The sequence below is a fragment of the Odontesthes bonariensis genome, chromosome 7 (assembly GCF_027942865.1).
Source record: "Odontesthes bonariensis isolate fOdoBon6 chromosome 7, fOdoBon6.hap1, whole genome shotgun sequence".
NCBI classification, from domain to species: domain Eukaryota; kingdom Metazoa; phylum Chordata; class Actinopteri; order Atheriniformes; family Atherinopsidae; genus Odontesthes; species Odontesthes bonariensis.
Genome location: NC_134512.1, coordinates 15,965,194 through 15,983,535, shown reverse-complemented (window position 1 = coordinate 15,983,535; position 18,342 = coordinate 15,965,194). Strand labels below are relative to the sequence as shown.

At 38.8% G+C, this 18,342-nt stretch overlaps 2 protein-coding genes across 3 annotated transcripts; one reads left to right on the top strand and one right to left on the bottom strand.

Annotated features, from left to right (window-relative positions):
• Nucleotides 1-680: 680 nt before the first annotated feature.
• Nucleotides 681-6,792, top strand: neto2b (neuropilin (NRP) and tolloid (TLL)-like 2b). Its single transcript, XM_075471162.1, has 11 exons — nucleotides 681-753; nucleotides 893-1,051; nucleotides 1,532-1,780; nucleotides 1,963-2,010; nucleotides 2,150-2,277; nucleotides 3,240-3,341; nucleotides 3,610-3,736; nucleotides 4,095-4,208; nucleotides 4,763-4,893; nucleotides 4,985-5,068; nucleotides 5,155-6,792. Exons 1-11 carry the CDS (start codon nucleotides 681-683, stop codon nucleotides 5,602-5,604), a joined length of 1,665 nt encoding a protein of 554 aa, XP_075327277.1. The 3' UTR covers nucleotides 5,605-6,792.
• A 2,135-nt stretch (nucleotides 6,793-8,927) lies between these two features.
• LOC142384665 (uncharacterized) lies at nucleotides 8,928-15,957 on the bottom strand. Of its 2 annotated transcripts, none has more exons than XM_075470963.1 (12): nucleotides 15,867-15,957; nucleotides 15,720-15,763; nucleotides 14,622-14,685; nucleotides 14,314-14,445; nucleotides 11,078-11,182; nucleotides 10,939-10,988; nucleotides 10,713-10,838; nucleotides 10,548-10,593; nucleotides 10,254-10,325; nucleotides 9,967-10,120; nucleotides 9,795-9,877; nucleotides 8,928-9,705 (listed from the first exon to the last, which is right to left on the bottom strand). In XM_075470963.1, exons 1-12 carry the CDS (start codon nucleotides 15,897-15,899, stop codon nucleotides 9,553-9,555), a joined length of 1,062 nt encoding a protein of 353 aa, XP_075327078.1. In that variant the 5' UTR covers nucleotides 15,900-15,957; the 3' UTR covers nucleotides 8,928-9,552. The 2 variants fall into 2 exon arrangements, with proteins under 2 accessions (XP_075327078.1, XP_075327079.1); XM_075470964.1 differs by having other exon boundaries at nucleotides 9,623-9,683.
• Nucleotides 15,958-18,342: the final 2,385 nt, after the last annotated feature.

Here is an 18,342-nt window from a genome sequence, read left to right as displayed (position 1 = left end):
GCTGCTGTCACTGCCTCAGTCCCTCCTTCACACACTGAACATGACCTCTGTGGATGTTTAATTATGAGATTTAACTTTAAAATCAAAACTTAAACATAAAGTTTGTGGGGTCACAGAGCTTAGAACCCTCATTGCTCAATCAGTTCATTAACAGAAGTCATTCCAATGGAATATAGCTCTGATTTACTGCCATATTATGAGCTTATTTTAACATTTGAACTCATTGTAGTAGAGAATAAAGTGTTTGTGTATCAACAAGGATGCAGAAACCAATAGAAGCATGTTGGCAAGACCAATATCAATAATTGGATTTAAATTGTTCCCCTGTTAGGTTCTGAGCTGTGATGATCACATATAGTCAACCATTAGATGTCTTTGCACAGCACTGGGGCAGACAGCAGACAATCAGAAGTTCCACTACTTATATAAGCCCTGAGACAGAAGTGGCAGTAAAATAAGAGTAGGAGTAAGAAATGCATTTAAATGGAAAGTAAACAGATGGAAGAAACAACTTGATCTCTCCCTGCATGTCCCCCTTCAAACTCTTCACCTTTAACCTGTTATGTGCATGAAGATGATTCACTGTGATTTCATACATGAACAAACAAATCCAGCTAAGCTCTTCCTGTCGTATTTTTATTCCTTGAATTTACTCCTCCTCATTGTTGTATTACTACCTGATGGCTTCCTGTACAGTCTGGATATTTCTTCTGTTCTCTGAGGAGGGATTTTCTCTTGCCCAAAAGATTAAAGGTAAGGTTATATCTACTAGAACCACATAAATTCCATAAGTTCCTTTTAATTCAAGATTTGTTCACAATTTGCTGTTTTTGCTGTATGTTAGCTGTCAAAAAAAATTGTACATCTAATAAAACGGCCATGTGCCATGCAGATGGAGGTGCAGGATCAAAAGGAGATAAACCCTCTGAGAAGTCGCAGGATGCTCGTCACTGTGGAACCTGGGTTCGGAAAACAGACGGTGGTAGCTTCAGCTCCCCAAACTACCCAAATACGTACCCTCCTAACAACGAGTGCCTGTACGTGCTGGAAGGTAACAAATGACAGGCACCTGAGCCTGATCCTTTCACTCCTTGGAAAAACGTATCGCTTCTATTTCTACTTTTTTGAAAACGTTACAGATTTTAAGACTGAAATGGGTCAGTTTTTGGTCACTTTTTAGTGTTATTTAAAAAAAAATGTGCACACAGTTGCAGCCAACATCTGCCTGGCCTGTTGAGTGCGATACTAAACATTTTCTCCCATTATTGTAAATGACAAACATGCCAGAAGAAGCTAAATTTAAAAAAAATCTACATCTCATTATCTTGCCAGCCAAACAATGATTCAAACTTTTCCTTTTCAAAGGCACTGGGGACTACTAAACAGCCCCACCCACAGTTCTAAACAATAAATACACCCACACAGAATTATATGAAGTTTGCAAATATCACTTTCCCTGCACCGTCCGTTGTCTATGTCCCAAAACTGCCTCTGTGCCAGTGGAAGTGACACACTGCCAGTCTTTCCACAGCCCTGCCCCGTCAGAGGATAGAGCTGCAGTTTAACAAAGTCTTCCGCATTGAATCATCATTTGAGTGTCGTTTCGACCACATTGAAGTGAGGGATGGCCCCTTCAGTTTCTCGCCGCTAATCAGTCGCTACTGTGGCACAGACAGTCCTGGCCTCGTCCTCTCCAACGGGCGCTTTTTGTGGATCCGCTTCTACAGTGATGAAGAGCTGGAGGGGAGCGGCTTCCATGTCCAGTACAAATTTACAGCAGGTGATTAAAATGCACAGGAACGGTTCATCCGTCTTTGTGTGTAAATGTTCTTACTTTACCACCTTCGCTATCACTGAAAGCTCATCCAGTGTTTGAATAATGCTCAATCCGAATGCCTTTCAGCTTATTGAATACCTGTGGGCTGCCTGATCATGTGTCTGTGTCTATAATTTCCTCCAAAGACCCTGAATTTCATCTACACACAGGAGGACTTTTAAATCCCATCCCAGGTAGTGCAACCACATGTCTATTCAAACAGCTTTAGGTGTATGTTTTTAGATACAAATGTGAAGCAAAGTCATAGCAGTTTAGCCACATCACCTAACCCTAGTTTTGTGGTTTTGTTATTTTTTTTTGTCTGTGGTTCAGATTGTCAGTTTGACCTGTTGGGGGATGACGGCCTGATTCGCTCCGGTCAGGTGGAGGAGGAGAACAAAGTGAAGACAGGGCAGGCGGTGGACTGCATCTGGACTATACGAGCCCCAGCAAAGACAAGGGTACAGCACCTGACATGTTAGGATTTTGTCAGTTATCTCATGTATAAGCGTGTCCTTCCACCTTAAAAAGATCTTTGGCAACCGGTTGCTTATGTAATGAAAAAGCATTAAGGATAATTAGAGAAAGATAGTAAAGAGAAGTAACGTTAAGTTTAGGAAGGGGGTGGGATTCTTGTGATGTTTGAATGATGAGATGCCCGTTTTGCATCTTACATTTTCTTCATCCACTTTCACATCTGATGGGATGCATTGCTTTCCATATCCTGTGTTAAAATAGAGACAAAGCAAGTAGATTTCAATTTCATATCACAAAAATCCAAAGTCCACACGAACATTCGTGTTCTTCAGCAATTTTCTATGCTGTGGTCTGCTGGAGAGGGGGCAGTACGGACAGAGACAGAGATGACTTGACATCTATCATGGACAACTCCTCTCACCCCCTCCATGACACTGTGGGGGTTCCTGTACAGCTCCTTCAGCAGCAGACTTTTACACCCACGGTGCAAGAAGGAGAGGTTCCGCAGGTCTTTCATCCCGGCAGCTGTCAGACTTTTCAACACATGCACCCACTGATCGTGTTGTTGCCTTTCCCATGACAATCATATAGAGATTTTTCTTTATCCATATTATTTATATTTAATTCATTTCAAATTCACAATGTGCAATATTATTTATACTAGATCACTTTACTTTTTGGTGACTTTACTTTTTAGTACTTGCTTTTTCTCTTTTTAAATTTTTTTTTTTCTCTTTTTTTAAATTTCTTGTTTCATGTCTGTTGTTGCTGCTGTGTTGCTGCTGTGACAAGTGAATTTCCCCGTTGTGGGATAAATAAAGTACAATCCAATCCAATTCCCCGAGAGGACATTTACAGCTTGAGATGCCACATGTGAATTAATATTGATAGTGCAGCAAACTGGATAAGTCATGCAGGGATTTGTCTTTCTTGTAAATCATTCCAGATTTACTTGAGATTCCTTGAATACCAGATGGAAAACTCAAACGAATGCAAGAAGAACTTTGTGGCTGTTTATGATGGCAGTAGTGCCATTGAAGACCTAAAGGTAATATTATGTCTAACACATGTAAGTCCCCTCACAGTCCCCTGTCGTGTTATTGTGCAGTGCAGTACTTCTCAATATATTATTAGTTCTGGGTTTTCATCTCCTCTGTTCCATTACATGACTCATGTTTATTTCTCTGCCATACATGCCTCTTTTTTATTGTCATTGTTTATACACATTTATGAAGAATAGTTGTCCTACAGATCCTGATCTCAGTGAGACAACAGATATGCAAATGTCAAAGAAAATGCTCTGTGGTTTGTTGCAGGCCAAGTTTTGTAGTACGGTTGCAAATGATATCATGCTGGACACCAATTTCGGAGTTGTGAGGATGTGGGCTGATGAGGCAAGCCGTCTCAGTCGTTTCCGGATGCTGTTCACTATTTTCTCCGACCGTGAGTTTCTCCTTCAGATCATTGCTTGCGTCTGCAACTGTGCCTTTTTACAAATTTTCTGTTTAGTTTCTGCAGCTGTGACAAAAACAGTATGTGGTTGCTGTCCAACACTGCAGCTGCATATTGGAGTGAAGTTGTCACAGTTCAGTTAAATAATGACTGCAAATACTAAATTAGCAAAAATAAGCACATCTATTCATTAATAACCACATTTATGATTTATAAGTTGTTCCCTGTTACACAATTCTGGCTTAATTCTACATTTGATAAACAAATTGCCTCTTCCTGGTATGGCTTATGTTGCTTCGCCAGCTTGTCTGCATACCTCACATAGAGCACACCTGTCTTTGTGTTTTAGCTCCCTGTATGGGCAGTGCGTTCTTTTGCCACAGTAACATGTGCATCAATAATTCTCTGGTTTGCAACGGCGTACAAAACTGCGTCTTCCCCTGGGACGAAAGCAACTGCAAAGGTACCCCAGCTCTGCCAGAACAGTCTGGCAGAAACACTCACTTTGATCCGGTGTGCTTCGCTGTGTCACAAAGAGTTGTCTCGTGCTGTGTAAAATTATGCATGTCATGTTTACTGTCGATGTCAATGTGTCACATTGAGCCTCCTTGAGGACCCATGTCTGTACTTCTATCAAATATTTGCACAAAGACACTTGACTACTTTTCAGGGTTTTTTTTTTATCTAAAACTACAGAACAGTAAATATCGGTACATTTTGAACAGTCGTGATTTCTTCTTAGTTGGAAAGTCTCAAACATATTATCCTGAAATGTTTGTATGTAACAGATTATATAATCTTTTTGGCTCATGAGTGGAATTTGAGCGCCTCAGGTGCTGGAATGGCGGTGTGTCATTGCTTTAGCTTCAAGTAAAGGCTTTGAATTGTTCCTGTCAGCTGCCTGTACAAACCATCCTGATGAGGGTGGCAACAAGTAAATGATTGATGCATCACAACTGCTGAGATGACATGATATGTTGACGCATTTTTATCAATCTCTTCATGTCCATCATGTAGAGAAAAAGAACAAAGGTCTTTTTTTCCAAATCACAAAGACTCAGGGAACAATAATCTGTGTGTCCACTGGGGTGGTGCTGTTACTCCTCATTTTCTCCATTTTGGTAGAAGTCAAACAGCCACGTAAAAAGGTAACTAAAACAAGTTACTAGCAAACATATCATGCCACATATTTTTGATCAAATTGTTAATTCATATATTGTGTTTGATCATATTTTGAAGGTTATGCGTAAGAACAAACAACATGCTGACCTCCAGAGTGTGTTTGACCCCCCACACTATGAGCTCTTGGCTCTCAGAGACAAGGTTAACTTGATTACTTTGATACATATATATCTCTTCATGCCTTCCTTATGTTAGAATGGCATACATAAAAATATTGTTCTTTCTAGGAAATATCTGGGGACCTCAGAGAGTTATCAGAGGAACTCTATTCTCTACAGACGCTTCGGAGATCTTCCTCAGGTTCACGCTGCGTTCATGAACACCACTGCGGCTCTTTCCCCTCTGTCAACTCCATCAAAACTAGTCACAATGCGTATGTCCTGGGAAAGGGATCCATGGAGCTTCCTCCTTTTGGAGGGGACTGCCAGACCAACTTGCCTCCCTTTAGAGACCTGAATAGCAGTTTGCGTAAGACAAGCTGGCCTAGTGTGAAACAAAGCAGAATGCTGGAGCATCCCAGTATGGGGGATAGAGTGCTGTGGTGTCAGGACAGAGTTATGGAAGAGGACGAAGAAGAGGAAGAAGACGGAAGGTATGACCTGTATGTGCGAAGAGCAGGAGGTCAAAGAGGCAAATTTGATATGGCTCAACAAAGATCCTTGTCCATGGACTTTTGAAAATAAATGGCGAGGTTGCCACAGTATACACATCAGCAACTTTGGGACAAAACATGAATGAAGAAGATAACAGTAGAATGAAATGTGCTATATAAATAAATTTGATTTGATTTGATTTGATTTGATTTAGAATCACTTGTTTTTTGCCATTCTTTTCACCTGCCTGGTTCTCAGTAAGGTTAAAAAAAATCATGGGTTTAATAGTGTTCATGCCTCCGGGAACTTGAAGGAACTCAAGATACTCGAGCACTGCCAAATTTGTTCAGACACTGAAACGGCCACCAGGGAGCTGTTATCACATTTATGATAAAAATGAAGAAGTAAAGACATCTGATGATGATTTGTATTGTTGTTTTGTGTTTCGTTGAATACCTTTTAATATAAAGCAGAACGATTTTGTTGAGCTATGTTTGATTCAATTTTTTTGGTGCGTAAAATGTTTCAAAAGGAAATGGGATTTTAGTGAAAAACTTATCTTTCAGTTTTTGTTTGACCCATTAATGAATGCATTCAACACTGACAACTAGATTCCGTACACTTGAGAAGTTTCATATTGCCAATGATTTAGAGCCAGTTTTAACCTCCCAGGAGGGAAGAGAGTGTTGATCTCTTCTGACAGGCGTGTCTCACTGGTATGCTGGCTGGAATTTCCCTCTCTCATAATGTGGTGCTGTTTGACCCGCTGGAAAACACTATAAACTTCAAGTTTCATTTTCGTTTTGTACAGCAGTCATAAATTGTCTAACAGGTTATCTGATGTCAACTTACTAATGGAAAATAGCCAACATACAATGGTGTACAGATTATTTAAGTTCCATCCATCCATCCATCCATCATCTTCCGCTTGTCCGGGGATCGGGTCGCGGGGGCAGCAGCTTGAGCAGAGAAACCCAGACGTCCCATTTAAGTTGCCCTGGTAAAATTTCAATTTACAGATGTAAAAGTATAAAAACAGAACTTTTATCTAACATGTTTAATATCAGTGATGATATAACCATCTGCAAATTGCTCCTGTGTTGTATTCAGGACATGCAGCATTGTCTCAGAACTACTTCCTTTTTTTGCCCTGAAGCTTGAGCACAGACTGTATTTAGAAAGTCTTGGCGTTTAGTCAGCGAAGCTGTTTGGTTCATTTATCGCATTCAGCAAATTCACTGGGCAAATAATTAATGGAGCAACAATGCACTTTTAGGAGCTTTGCTTTGGCTGGTTATGCCACTTAGACATGCCATGCATTTGTTTTTCTTTTACCTTAAGTCTGATATGCCCATTAATAAAGACTGCAACAAAAAAGTTGGCTTTGAGTGGCTGCTTACATGACCGATAAAGAGAAACTATTACCGAACAGATGATAAGATAAAAAGTGTAAATAGTTATATGTTATGAATTTGTACATTGCTGGCCGAATGCCTCCAGGAGTTGTGTGAGATGGTATTTATCAGATGCCACGGTACACAGTTTTTGTTTTTATCCCTGTCTCCACAAATAGGTAGTATCTGGGACACTCCAAATAATGGATGGCTCCAAGGAGAGAGCAATCAGGTCAACGTGCTGCACAGCCTTTTATTACTGTACAATGACTCAGCAATTTGGATCTACGATAAGAACACCGCATGTCTTCCAAGGAGTTCTTTATTCTTCACTAAACTGAATTTACCATTTGAGAACGAAATTCAATCCATTCATTTTTCCAGACAAGTAAATCTTTGGATGAGTGATGAATTAAAGGAAAATTCGGCATAAAGTGTCTTGGTAAGCTGGTGGGCCGAGAGACTCCTCGTGCCATGAGGATGAATGGATGACGGATTTCTTATCTAATGCAATTATGCAATTTTTTAATTATTACAAGCCTTTAATGATATTCTTCATTAAGCTCACAGACACCTTCTATAACTGCACCTTCTATTGCTTTGTTCTTTTTATTTGAAATCAATAGAATCAGCCTTACATTCTATTAATGGCAAAGATTTTAACATAATTCTCAAATGTATCTTTTAGAAAATAGAAAAACCTAATTTTTTTTTACATCTAACAAAGTTGTCTCACCCTGGTAGTGATCATGTTTTAACCCACTTGATTTACCAACCTTAGGAGCGTACAACTTGACAGAAGTCACCTTGTGTGTGCAAAATTAGAATAACTGGAACAAATTCATGAATGGGAGATACTGTGGCTTACAAAAGTATTTACCCTGCTTAACATTTTTCCTGTTTTTTTGGGTCACAGCCTGTAATGTATTATTTTTGGGTGGTTTTATGTGAAAAACAAAACAAGATCCGAGCCTACATATGTATTCATCGCCAGAGTAAGTATTTTTATAGAGCCACCCTTTGCACCTTTAGAGCTCGGCACATCAAGCCACTGGGATTTGTGCCCATTCCTCAAAGCAAAACTTGGGTGCGGCTGGTGTTCCGCGATATTTAAGTCATGTTAAAGGATTGGATTGAGTTCGCTTTGACTTGGTCATTCCGACACTTTTTTAATATTCTTTTTTAAGATCTATCATCTGACCAGAAGACCTTCTTCCATATGGTAGGGAGTCTCCCACATTCATTTTAGATAACTTTTCTCTAAGCAATGTCTTTTTCCTGGCCACTCTTCTATAAATCCCAGCTCTGTGGAGTGTACAGCTTAAAGTGATCCTATTGACAGATAAACCGGTCTCCTCTGTGGAGCTTTCCAGCCTCCCTAAGGATACCTTTGGTCCCTCTGTTGCCTCTCTGATTAATGCCCTCCTTATCTGGGTCTGTGTTGTTATTTCTTAAAGTAATTGGTGGCATCCATTTTTAATTTTCTTTCTTTTTTTTTTATAATTTTGCAAGCACTGTGCTGTGTGTATCAAAGTCCCACAACTAAAATATTGTCTAGGAACAAAAACAAAGCCATCACATCCTATGAACACTCTGCTAGATTAGATTAGGGTAAGGGTGTTACACCAAATAGGTTCCTGAAAATATAATGATGTTTATCTAATTATATGTGCTGTATTAAATTGGAAAATGCACACTGGATCTGAGGCTGTGATGATAATTCAGTACTGCTAACTGGGGCTTATGTCGGTTAAATTATTACAGTTATTAATTATCACTAAATCTGTGCTGTGTAGGATTTTACATGTAATATAAGGGTGTGTTGAGCTTGCCCCTGTGTGTGCGTGAACACTAATATATCACACGTGCCTTTTATGTGACCTCTGTTGCACACATGTGATTTTTTTACGAGAAATATTAACAGTTGTGGTTGCGCACAGACATGACAAAGCAGACAGCACATTCTTTTTCTTTTGTGCAACAACTCAGCATTCCTCAGTGCTCCAACCCCTATGGAATCCAAACACTGAACTCTATAAAATCAGCATAATTATGGAGCGCGTGCTTCTGAAATTATCTATGCGTGATTGTAAAGAATGCAACGCTGTTAGGATTTATGTCACTTTTGTCTTTAACCACAGACAAATGAGTAACAGTGTCATAACAAGTCAGTAATACAATGGCTGGTTAAAAAACACAAAAATGATCATAACAAATAAATTAGAAATCGCACATACGAATAAGACATTAATATTCTCGAATGTCGTCAAAATATTTGATAAAACAGTACAATAACGGCAATTTCATAAATAGAATACAGTTGTATAATTTATCCAGAACTCATTAAAGCCCCGATTTACTCCAACATATGCTACTATATACCATTATGACTTTGCTTAATAAGTAGCAAAATCCACAGCAGCTGCAATAGAATAAAAACTAAAAAACTATTTTAGTTATTGCTCCTTTGAATAGTCTTTATGTCTCCTTCATCTTTTCGTCCTGTTTCTTCCATCTTCATTGCACAAATGAGAACAGTTTGTGTTTCAGTCCCAACTGTAATGAAGGTGTGAATTTTCTCCTCTTAAGGCCTGTACTGTAGGTTGCAACACATTCATTATCCAGTGCACATCAACAATTAGAGAGAGTTCCTTAAGGATTCATCAAAGAAGGCCATGCTGTTGTGTTCCACCAGGGGTGTGTTCTCCCCGAGAACAGCCTCTGTGAAGTTGGGTCTTTTCCAGGCATAAACCATACTGTTCAGGAAACCTTGGAGAGACACAGTAGCAGCCTGAAATAAATCAACAAAAGTGACAGTGTAAACTTCAACCACTTTATTTGAATTTTTTTCATATCAGGTCTTGCTCTTCTGAAACATACCTGGATCATATAAAGACCAAATAAACTATGTTGCTCGATATTTGTCCATATCATGAGGGTAGATAGCAAAATGAGAACAAGAGCTGCAAGAGAAAGAAGCAAGCGACATCAATTTCATGCCGATTTAAAGCCAGTTACTTTTCAACGTAAGCGTGATCATGTGTGTGAATACCTGGTATCCAACAGATTAAGATGACCAACACCATATTCCGTGCCGCTGAAATCCCGCTTTTCAGTCGCTTTCTTGAACGTCCGTCTCCCTCCACAGGAAAAAGCCAGTCGTGCTCATGCCTTGCATACCACTTCCCAACCTTGTGGTAAATAACCTGGAACAAAAATTAATAATTGCACTGCTGACTGATATGCAAGAAAACTATCCGTGTCTTTAGACACTATAGACTGAATATGAAAATGATCTATGTTATTGTTGGAACAATGCGATTTTTTTTTGTAACTCACGGAGCAAGACAACGTCACTGGTATCACCACTAAGAAAAGAAAAACTCTGATGAAAGTGTCGTGGATTATCTCCTGAAAGGAAAAAAAAAAGAAAAAGATAGAAAAGTCAAACACGCTCATTAGCATCAAACTGTATTCTTTTACTGACGAAAGGTTATGATGTGGTTTGAATCTTTAAATCTAACAGTGCCACTGGGTGCAGTCATGGAAATAGTCATGCAATTCTGTGAAATAAAACTAAATAAAATTAAAATATGCACGAGTCTGGATGAAAGCAAATGTCATGAGACTCACAGTATCTGGGCAGGAATCCCTCCAGACGTGCAAGAACAAAATACAGCTGTGAAAAAGAAAAATCAAAGGGATAAGGTTTTTTTTTTTAAGGCTGTTTTATAACTGTGATACCTTTGATTTACCGAGGAGGGGGTTAAAGGAAAATTTATTGTGGCCTGTTCTCACCTGGTGCAATAAGTGCTATCATTCTGTTTAATGTTCCTCAGTGGCCTGTCACTTGTTGGATTCACCGAGGCAGTTGTCATGAAAGGAGTGAGCACATAGGTTAAGTACATTGCCAGTGGGATGAGCCTGTGATAAAGGGAGAGGGACAGATGAAAAATGACAGGCTCCTTGGAGGCTCCTTGGTTAATTAATGATTTAGTATGAAATATTAGGTTCACAAACTCACCAAACAATGCCATATACACGTAACGCTACTATTTTCCTTCCACATTGACTCTGTAAACCGAGACAGATAGAAAAAAGCATACATTTACAATCAGTCTTTGACCTAATTGCTAATAATCTACAAATTAGTGCTGTCTCACCTGTCCATCCTCATCATCTGCTGCTCTTTCCCTCCATCCTTGGATAGCAGTCTTTGACTTCCAGGCATAAACAACCACCAACAAAAATGATATAAAGTAAAATGTCTGGAAAAGGACACACACACAGAGAATGATTTACAATGTGACCATTTGCATCATTAAAGTAAATCAATCATAGCTGATCGACTGTGCTTTCATTTAGCTACTACTCTTTTGAATTCCCCCCATTGGGGAATGATTAAAGTATTTTTCTATTCTATTCTATTTCTATTTCTACTAAAGAACACTTCATTTAAAGGGTTAATTTAAGGTTTGCGGTGAGCTGAGAAGTTCATAGTAAGTTCAGACATGTAGTTCTAAGAGGACAGTCTTTATGATTCTTTGCAAGAACTTTTTTATTGTTTGATTTAGATAAGCTGCTCATGTGGAAAGAAAATAAAACTTGCAGCAATGTACAAAGAAAATTCCCATACCATCATTTTTTCTTTTTAAAAGCTAGACTTAAACAAAAAGAAAGCATGTTGCAACAGGGAGTTTTATTAAAAGAAAACTTTTTTTTTTATTGATTTGTTCCCAATGACCAGCACCTAACCACAATCTTTGGAGTGCTACAATATAAACAGTGAATTTTGTACCGTCACTTTATTATGTCCACAGACTGTATATAAAATATAGGTGCAGTCACCATGATGTAAACGTGACAGGGAATGGACAGAGCTCAGCATAAACTCAAGAGCACACATGGTGTCCTGTCACAAAAAGAGGTGCCGCTTACAACAATACATAACTGGTGAAATTAGATAGAAACTCTCATGAGTTTCTAAGTCCCCATTAGAAGCCAAAACTATCAACATTTTGAATCTGGGATTTCCTTTGTTGAATGATTGTTTTCTTCTAATTCTTGATAAAGTCTAATTTTCCATTGACCTTCTGTCAGAAATGTTAAGGTTAACATCCTAAAATCGTGACAGCAGAGTTATCAAATACATTTTTTCTTTTTATTTGTCTTGGCAGAGAAAGTGAGAAAGCCTTCTAACTCTGGGGTGAGTATTACATAACAGCTATTATGTTTTTTGTTTTTTTTTTGTAGAAAGTGACGTCACTCCCATTTTCTACATATATGGTGGGTGGGACTAAAAATCATCGCCTCGGGTCTTCATGAAATCCAGAACTATCTTTTTTCTAGCGAGGAAGCCAGTTTATCAGGTTTACAGTGACAATAGCAATTACATCGCTACTGGGGTTCTTACCAAACCATCTTGGCCTAAGTTTGACATATTCTTTTAAGGCAGAGGTCTTCAACAGGGGGTCCGCGGAGGTACTGCAGGGGGGTCGCGAAATCTTCGGTTGTTTAGACAATTAAAAAAAAAAAAAAAAAAAAAAAAAAAAATTCAATTTTTTTTTTTCTTTTTCAAACAGTTTTTTCTCACAAATTGTGTGCAAACGTGTGCCTTTATGGGGCCTTAAGCAGAATTTCATTTGGGGCCCCCCTACCATCACCTCAGCTCCAGATGCCTCATTATTCCATAGGCTACACTGTTATGTGTGTAACAGACCCACAATCATTAGCATTATTTGTAATCATCTTACATTATACAGGTGTCAGCAAACTCATAAATATGGTTTCATTAACTTCTACATAAAGAGTGATGTATAAGTATGGCTCATTAATTTAACTATTTGAAAGTAACATCAGCAGACTGGAGACTGCATTTATAGTAAACACGTTAAATAGTTTAATTTCTTTCAGATGTGCAATGGTGTGCAAAATGTTCAAAATCCAAATCCAAAATACAATCAAATGACAGTCACATTAGCTTACATAAAAATAAAGTTGTAATCAAAATTAAATTCAAAATTGCTCTCGGGGCCCCCTGGTGGCGTGGGGGCCATAAGCGACCGCATAGTTGGCATATGCCGTGGGGCGGCTCTGCATCCACAGATGATTTGAGGATTCATTGTCCCATCTACATGCATGTTTAAAGTTAAAAACTGTGGATTATTTGAATAGCTTAGTGTTGTATGCAAGATGTTTGTTTATAAAAGGCAGTGGCACAGCCACCCTGTACCTTGCACATGTTTAAAATTAAAACGTGAATATATTACCTGTGTATTATTTGAATAGCTTAGTACAATAACAGAGTAGCCATGTTTATACACGGCACTAGGCCCCGTTAAATATAAAACACAATTGTATGCCAAATAAATAGTAGGGGGGTCCCTGCTCCAACTCTCCATCAGTTTGGGGGTCCCTGGCCTGAAAAACGTTGAAGACCCCTGTTTTAAGGTAAACTTCTGTCAATAACAGTGACTGTGTCTCATGTGTTGGAGCTTCTGCTCCACATACAAGACACACACACAGGCTGGCCCCTGATCTGGTCTTGAATTGACCAAATAACAACAACCCTTACAGTCAACTTCATTGTGTGTGTATCTTCACTTATCTTACTCAAGATTCCCTCTATTATACTCTACTGTATGAGCAGTTCGTGCAACTGCTGCTTTATTACAAGTGAAGCACAGTATTAGTATCATGTAAAGTAGTAGCTAAAAGGAATCTTTGCCAAATGTTGTCAAAGAGCAAGGAAACATATATCTAGTTCAGGTTGCTTTCACTGCCAGGCTGCTGAATTTGAGATGTACAGTGCTGTTACTATCAAATCTAAATTCTTGAAAAAGAAAATGGATATTTTCCATTTCTACATATTGAAAGAAATCCACAATCTGGGGAAAATTGAGCAACAATGTTCTTACATTACATTCCTTTCAACTGCTCTGCTCTTAACAAAGTGTGAATTCAAGAAACTTTGAAACCAATCGGGTTCAAACCAGACTTGGAGAAGCACTTCAACACTTTCAAAATGGAACGCTTAAAGCAATTGTTACATAAAACATGCAGCCTCTTCTTCCAGCACGAGGGCAACAATCATTTTCATAACTGAGGACATGAAAAAAACTGTTTACCAATTTGCTTTATAGATGCAATAAAAGGTTTTGACGAGTCTACATGTCCTAGGTGACATAAACAAAACTGTCCAATTATGCAAATCTGATCCTTAACTCTGGAAACTTCAGGTACTTCAGCTGGGAAGTTTCAGATTCCATGTGGCTCTAAAATCTATCCAAAATCCCCTTCTCAGTGAACCACATTTTTTTATGAGACATGAGAACACAGTCTTGTAAATGATTTACTTGTGGTGATACGAGTTGCAGCTCATATACTAACAGTTCCTTACCAGTGATAGAGGAAGCATGTATTGACATATAATTACGCTCCTGTCAAGTCTAACTTTGTTCATGACACTTGTGGACATCAGGATCAGAGCAGCCAAGAGATCTGCCAGAGCGAGCTGCACCAATAGGTGTACCTGCAAACAAATACACATGAAGAATGGTACCTTGTGGTGCAATGCATCATTTAATCAGCAAGTGTAACGCAACCCTTTGTACCTCTTACCCTTTCTGAACTCAGACACAGAGCATCACAAAAACTGAGTATTAACAAAGACTTTGATTATACAGTAAAGCATACAGCTGGACTCACCTGTTCCTTTAGATTTCTCCATCTAACTATGGAAACCACCAGGACTGAAAAACTCCCAATTACACTGTAAAAAAATGGGAAGATATAGCAAAATATGATAATATGTACAAATGTGTGAATTTTGTCTTAAACTTTAAATCACTTAAATCAGTTTAAGTGAGGGAAAAAAAGGACGAACAAACATTGAACTGAAGGCGCTGCTTGGATCTAAGGTTATAATTAAAAGGAACAAAAGTAAAAATTCAAACTAGGTGTGTAAAATCATTGTAGTTTTTGTCAAATATGTCATCTCAGTCACAAATGCAGGGCACTAAGTATTGTGTTTATGTTTACAGGGCTGTGAGTCACAGTTTTGGGTCCACTGTACATAGTCTGAGCTTCATAGACACTGAAACAACCCTTAAGCTTATTATAAATGTAATATAAAAAAAAAAACTATGATAAAAGCAGCATTGCTGATCACTAACAACTGAAATTATAAAGCAAACCACTCTGGATACTAACTGAAATGAAACTAAATTGAAACCAAAGATTAAAACAAAATCCAAAATAAAGACTTGTGAAAAGTATAAAACCATAACATCTCTGTCATGTAATCAATTCTAAAGCTGCCTTTTGTTTTTATTGTTGAACTTTTGAGGACAAGATAGACATGTCTGTGTGCCAAGCAGTTTATCTCGGACATGTGACACCGGCATAAAAGCTGTAAAATGGCTCTCACTTTCAATCTTAACCTTGCTCTGGCTCCATGGACACTAGAGGCATAGAGTATTTTTCAATCGAGAACTTATTAACAAAAACACAGAGCGAGACAGAGGGAAACTTTTCGAAAGTGAGTCACAACTTCGAATTATGAATATTACACAGTGGCTTCATTCAAGCACTCTGCTGGAATTCAAAAGAAAAACATATGTTCGCTTCTTGCCCAGCTGGTTTGGCAAACCTTCGCTGAAGAAATCATAGAACTGCCATAATAAGCTACTGATTCAAAATATATAGAGATAAAACCATAAGAAAGTTTGTAAAAGATCGTTTTCTGAATGTTATTTGCGGATATACAATTTTTTAAAATGAGAAAGTAAAATGAGAGTACAATACCTGAGAGTTAGTGACACTATGTACGCGTTAGAGATCATATCAATCTGCAGAAAAAAAAATTAACAAAATTTCTGAGATCTACAATCTGTTTATATTCCTTGTATATTTACTTTAATATGATTTATTGATCCCTGATATGAAACCTACCTGATCCTCACTCAGTGAACCATTGAGCTCCATGCTGGTAAATCAGTGCATCCAAAAGTCCCACTCAGTATGTGCACCATGAAATGACCTGTATCTATTACAGGCCTTTGTGAGAGTGTGCTTACTTGTAAGAGGGCACCTCTATAAAATAAGCCCCACCTTGTCACGTGCTGCTGTTTTGACTCCACCTGCTCTGAGTGAGTGAAGTGCAGATAAATTGGTATTATGGCAATGCTTTGAATGGGAAACTCCACGTGGAACAGTCCTCAAATATTCCGAGTAATGAATTTCCTCTGGAATACTTGGAGTTTACATGTCTTCTGGTAATTCCAAACAAACAAGATAAAAGCTGTGTATACTTTCATTGCATCTGCTGCTACTATACTTCACATTGGTGAACAAATTAGCTTACTCGGTGTATTCACATATAGAAAATAGAAATATATTCTTATAGATATTATGTATAAAAATCATACTATAAATACAGCGCATGGGGTTCACTGCAGTAGATCTATTTCTGTGCTGCATTGACATCTAGTGGGAGAAATCTAGCTTCCTTCTTACTACAAAAACAGTTTTCTAAAAATATTTAGAACAAGCATTAAAACGCTTATTTCATTTGCTTGTCAGGTGTTTTTTTCAATAAGAGCCAAAACAGTGCCCAACGTAAAAAACATCCCGCAACCTAACGCTTTTTCCACTAACCCGCCCGTTAACTCAGACTGCAAGAAATATTTATGAAAAAATGTTGACCCGACCCGCTTTTAAAAAAAGTAGCCAATGGTCTTAATGAACATCCTCAAGTCATTGGCAACGCACAACGGACCTCATATAGCCTACCTGCATTCATTTTCAAGGTGTTAAAATTGTAAGATGGCATTGCTTGTAAGTTTATGTTGACAAACTTGCCCCGCTTCAGCATTCAAAAGTTAAATTTGCGCTCAGCATCTAAAAGAATACAATAGAGGACCTCTCTCTTGCCGTCTCCATACCTACGGTACTTCTGACCACGTATGTCATCTCTGCGGAAGTTATTCAGCCAATAAAGTGCATTTATTTAATAGAACATTGTGTCTACTGTTTGAATTACAAACGTTTACCACGTTATTTTTTAATGTTTATCTCAAACGACATTACGACCCGCAACTGTGGGTGACCGCGGATGCCTGCAGGCGCCCGCTGGCTTCGGGTCAGCCCGCGCATCACTGCAACGTAACTCAAAAACACAAGTAAAAGGGCTCGGGCACGTGACGTCACTACGTGAGCGGCGGCCATACTGGAGGCTCAGAACTGTTTTGTTTACATTGTTTTCCACTGCGCGCAGACGTACTCCCGCCTGGTCTCGGAACTTTCTTCGTTGGTTTATGTATTTTACTTATTGTCTTTGCCACTATGGTCGCACGTTGCTGTGTCGTGGGGTGCAATAGCGTGACAGGAATGGGGGGGGGGGGGATCGTAAATGGTTTATCTTTTTAACGGTTTCCTGCTTGGAGGCGCACCCACGGATATATCAAAATATCGTTTACAGTGAAAAACGTAAGACGACCAAGCATAACTTTCCACTCAATCCCGGTGTCGATGAGAGTGTGTTCTCTGCATTTTCATTCTGGTAAGTTACAGACTTTTGTGTGCTGAGGTAAAGATCCCCGCCTTCACAAGAGGACACTGTCAGTTGGAAGCAAGGGATGTCTCAATGGGTTAAAAGCGGAGGACAAATTTCGTGTGTATGCATGTATACATGACAATAAATCTGATCTTAATCTTAATTTAATGTGGAAAATTGCCCATCTCCAAATTCACATGGAAAGGGCGATTGGAACTGTCAGAAACAATACACCTTTTTGTCAGCAAAAGTACCTATCAACATAGTTTTGCCATGCGAAGGTGAAGACAAAACATTCTTTGACAAGATTGTGTCTGTATGTTGTACTCTGACCACCATGAGCAGGAGTGTTGTGCAAAGTTGAAGTCGTCTGAAATAAATATGCTTTGAGATACAGCCAAGTGTGTGTGTTTCATTATTTATTTACAAGTAGAGTAACATGACAAAAGTGTAAAGTGTCATAATTGAAACTGTTGCAAAGTATAAGCACTGACACCACATACTATATACGCAATTATGTCCGAAAGGGTGAACTTAGGCAGTAAATCTTCGTCGACAGTCCATTCCTTGCTCGGTATTTCATAAGGGTCCAGTCCGTTTATAACGCCAATCTTCTGTATGTACCGATCTCTGGCTTCCTTCTGTAATGTATCCCGGTATATCCCACATCCTTTCTTCGATTTTAACATGCTTTTCTCTCACTGTTTTTTCCTTGATCTCCGTCTTGCCTCAGGGTTTGTTTACGAGATTGTGCCTCCAATATGGCGACCATATCCCAGAATGCAACGCGTGTGCCCGAGCCATATTGTCCGCACCCTATGGTCCGCACCGTGTTTGTGTCGATAAAGTTGATTCAAACTGATGACGTCGTGT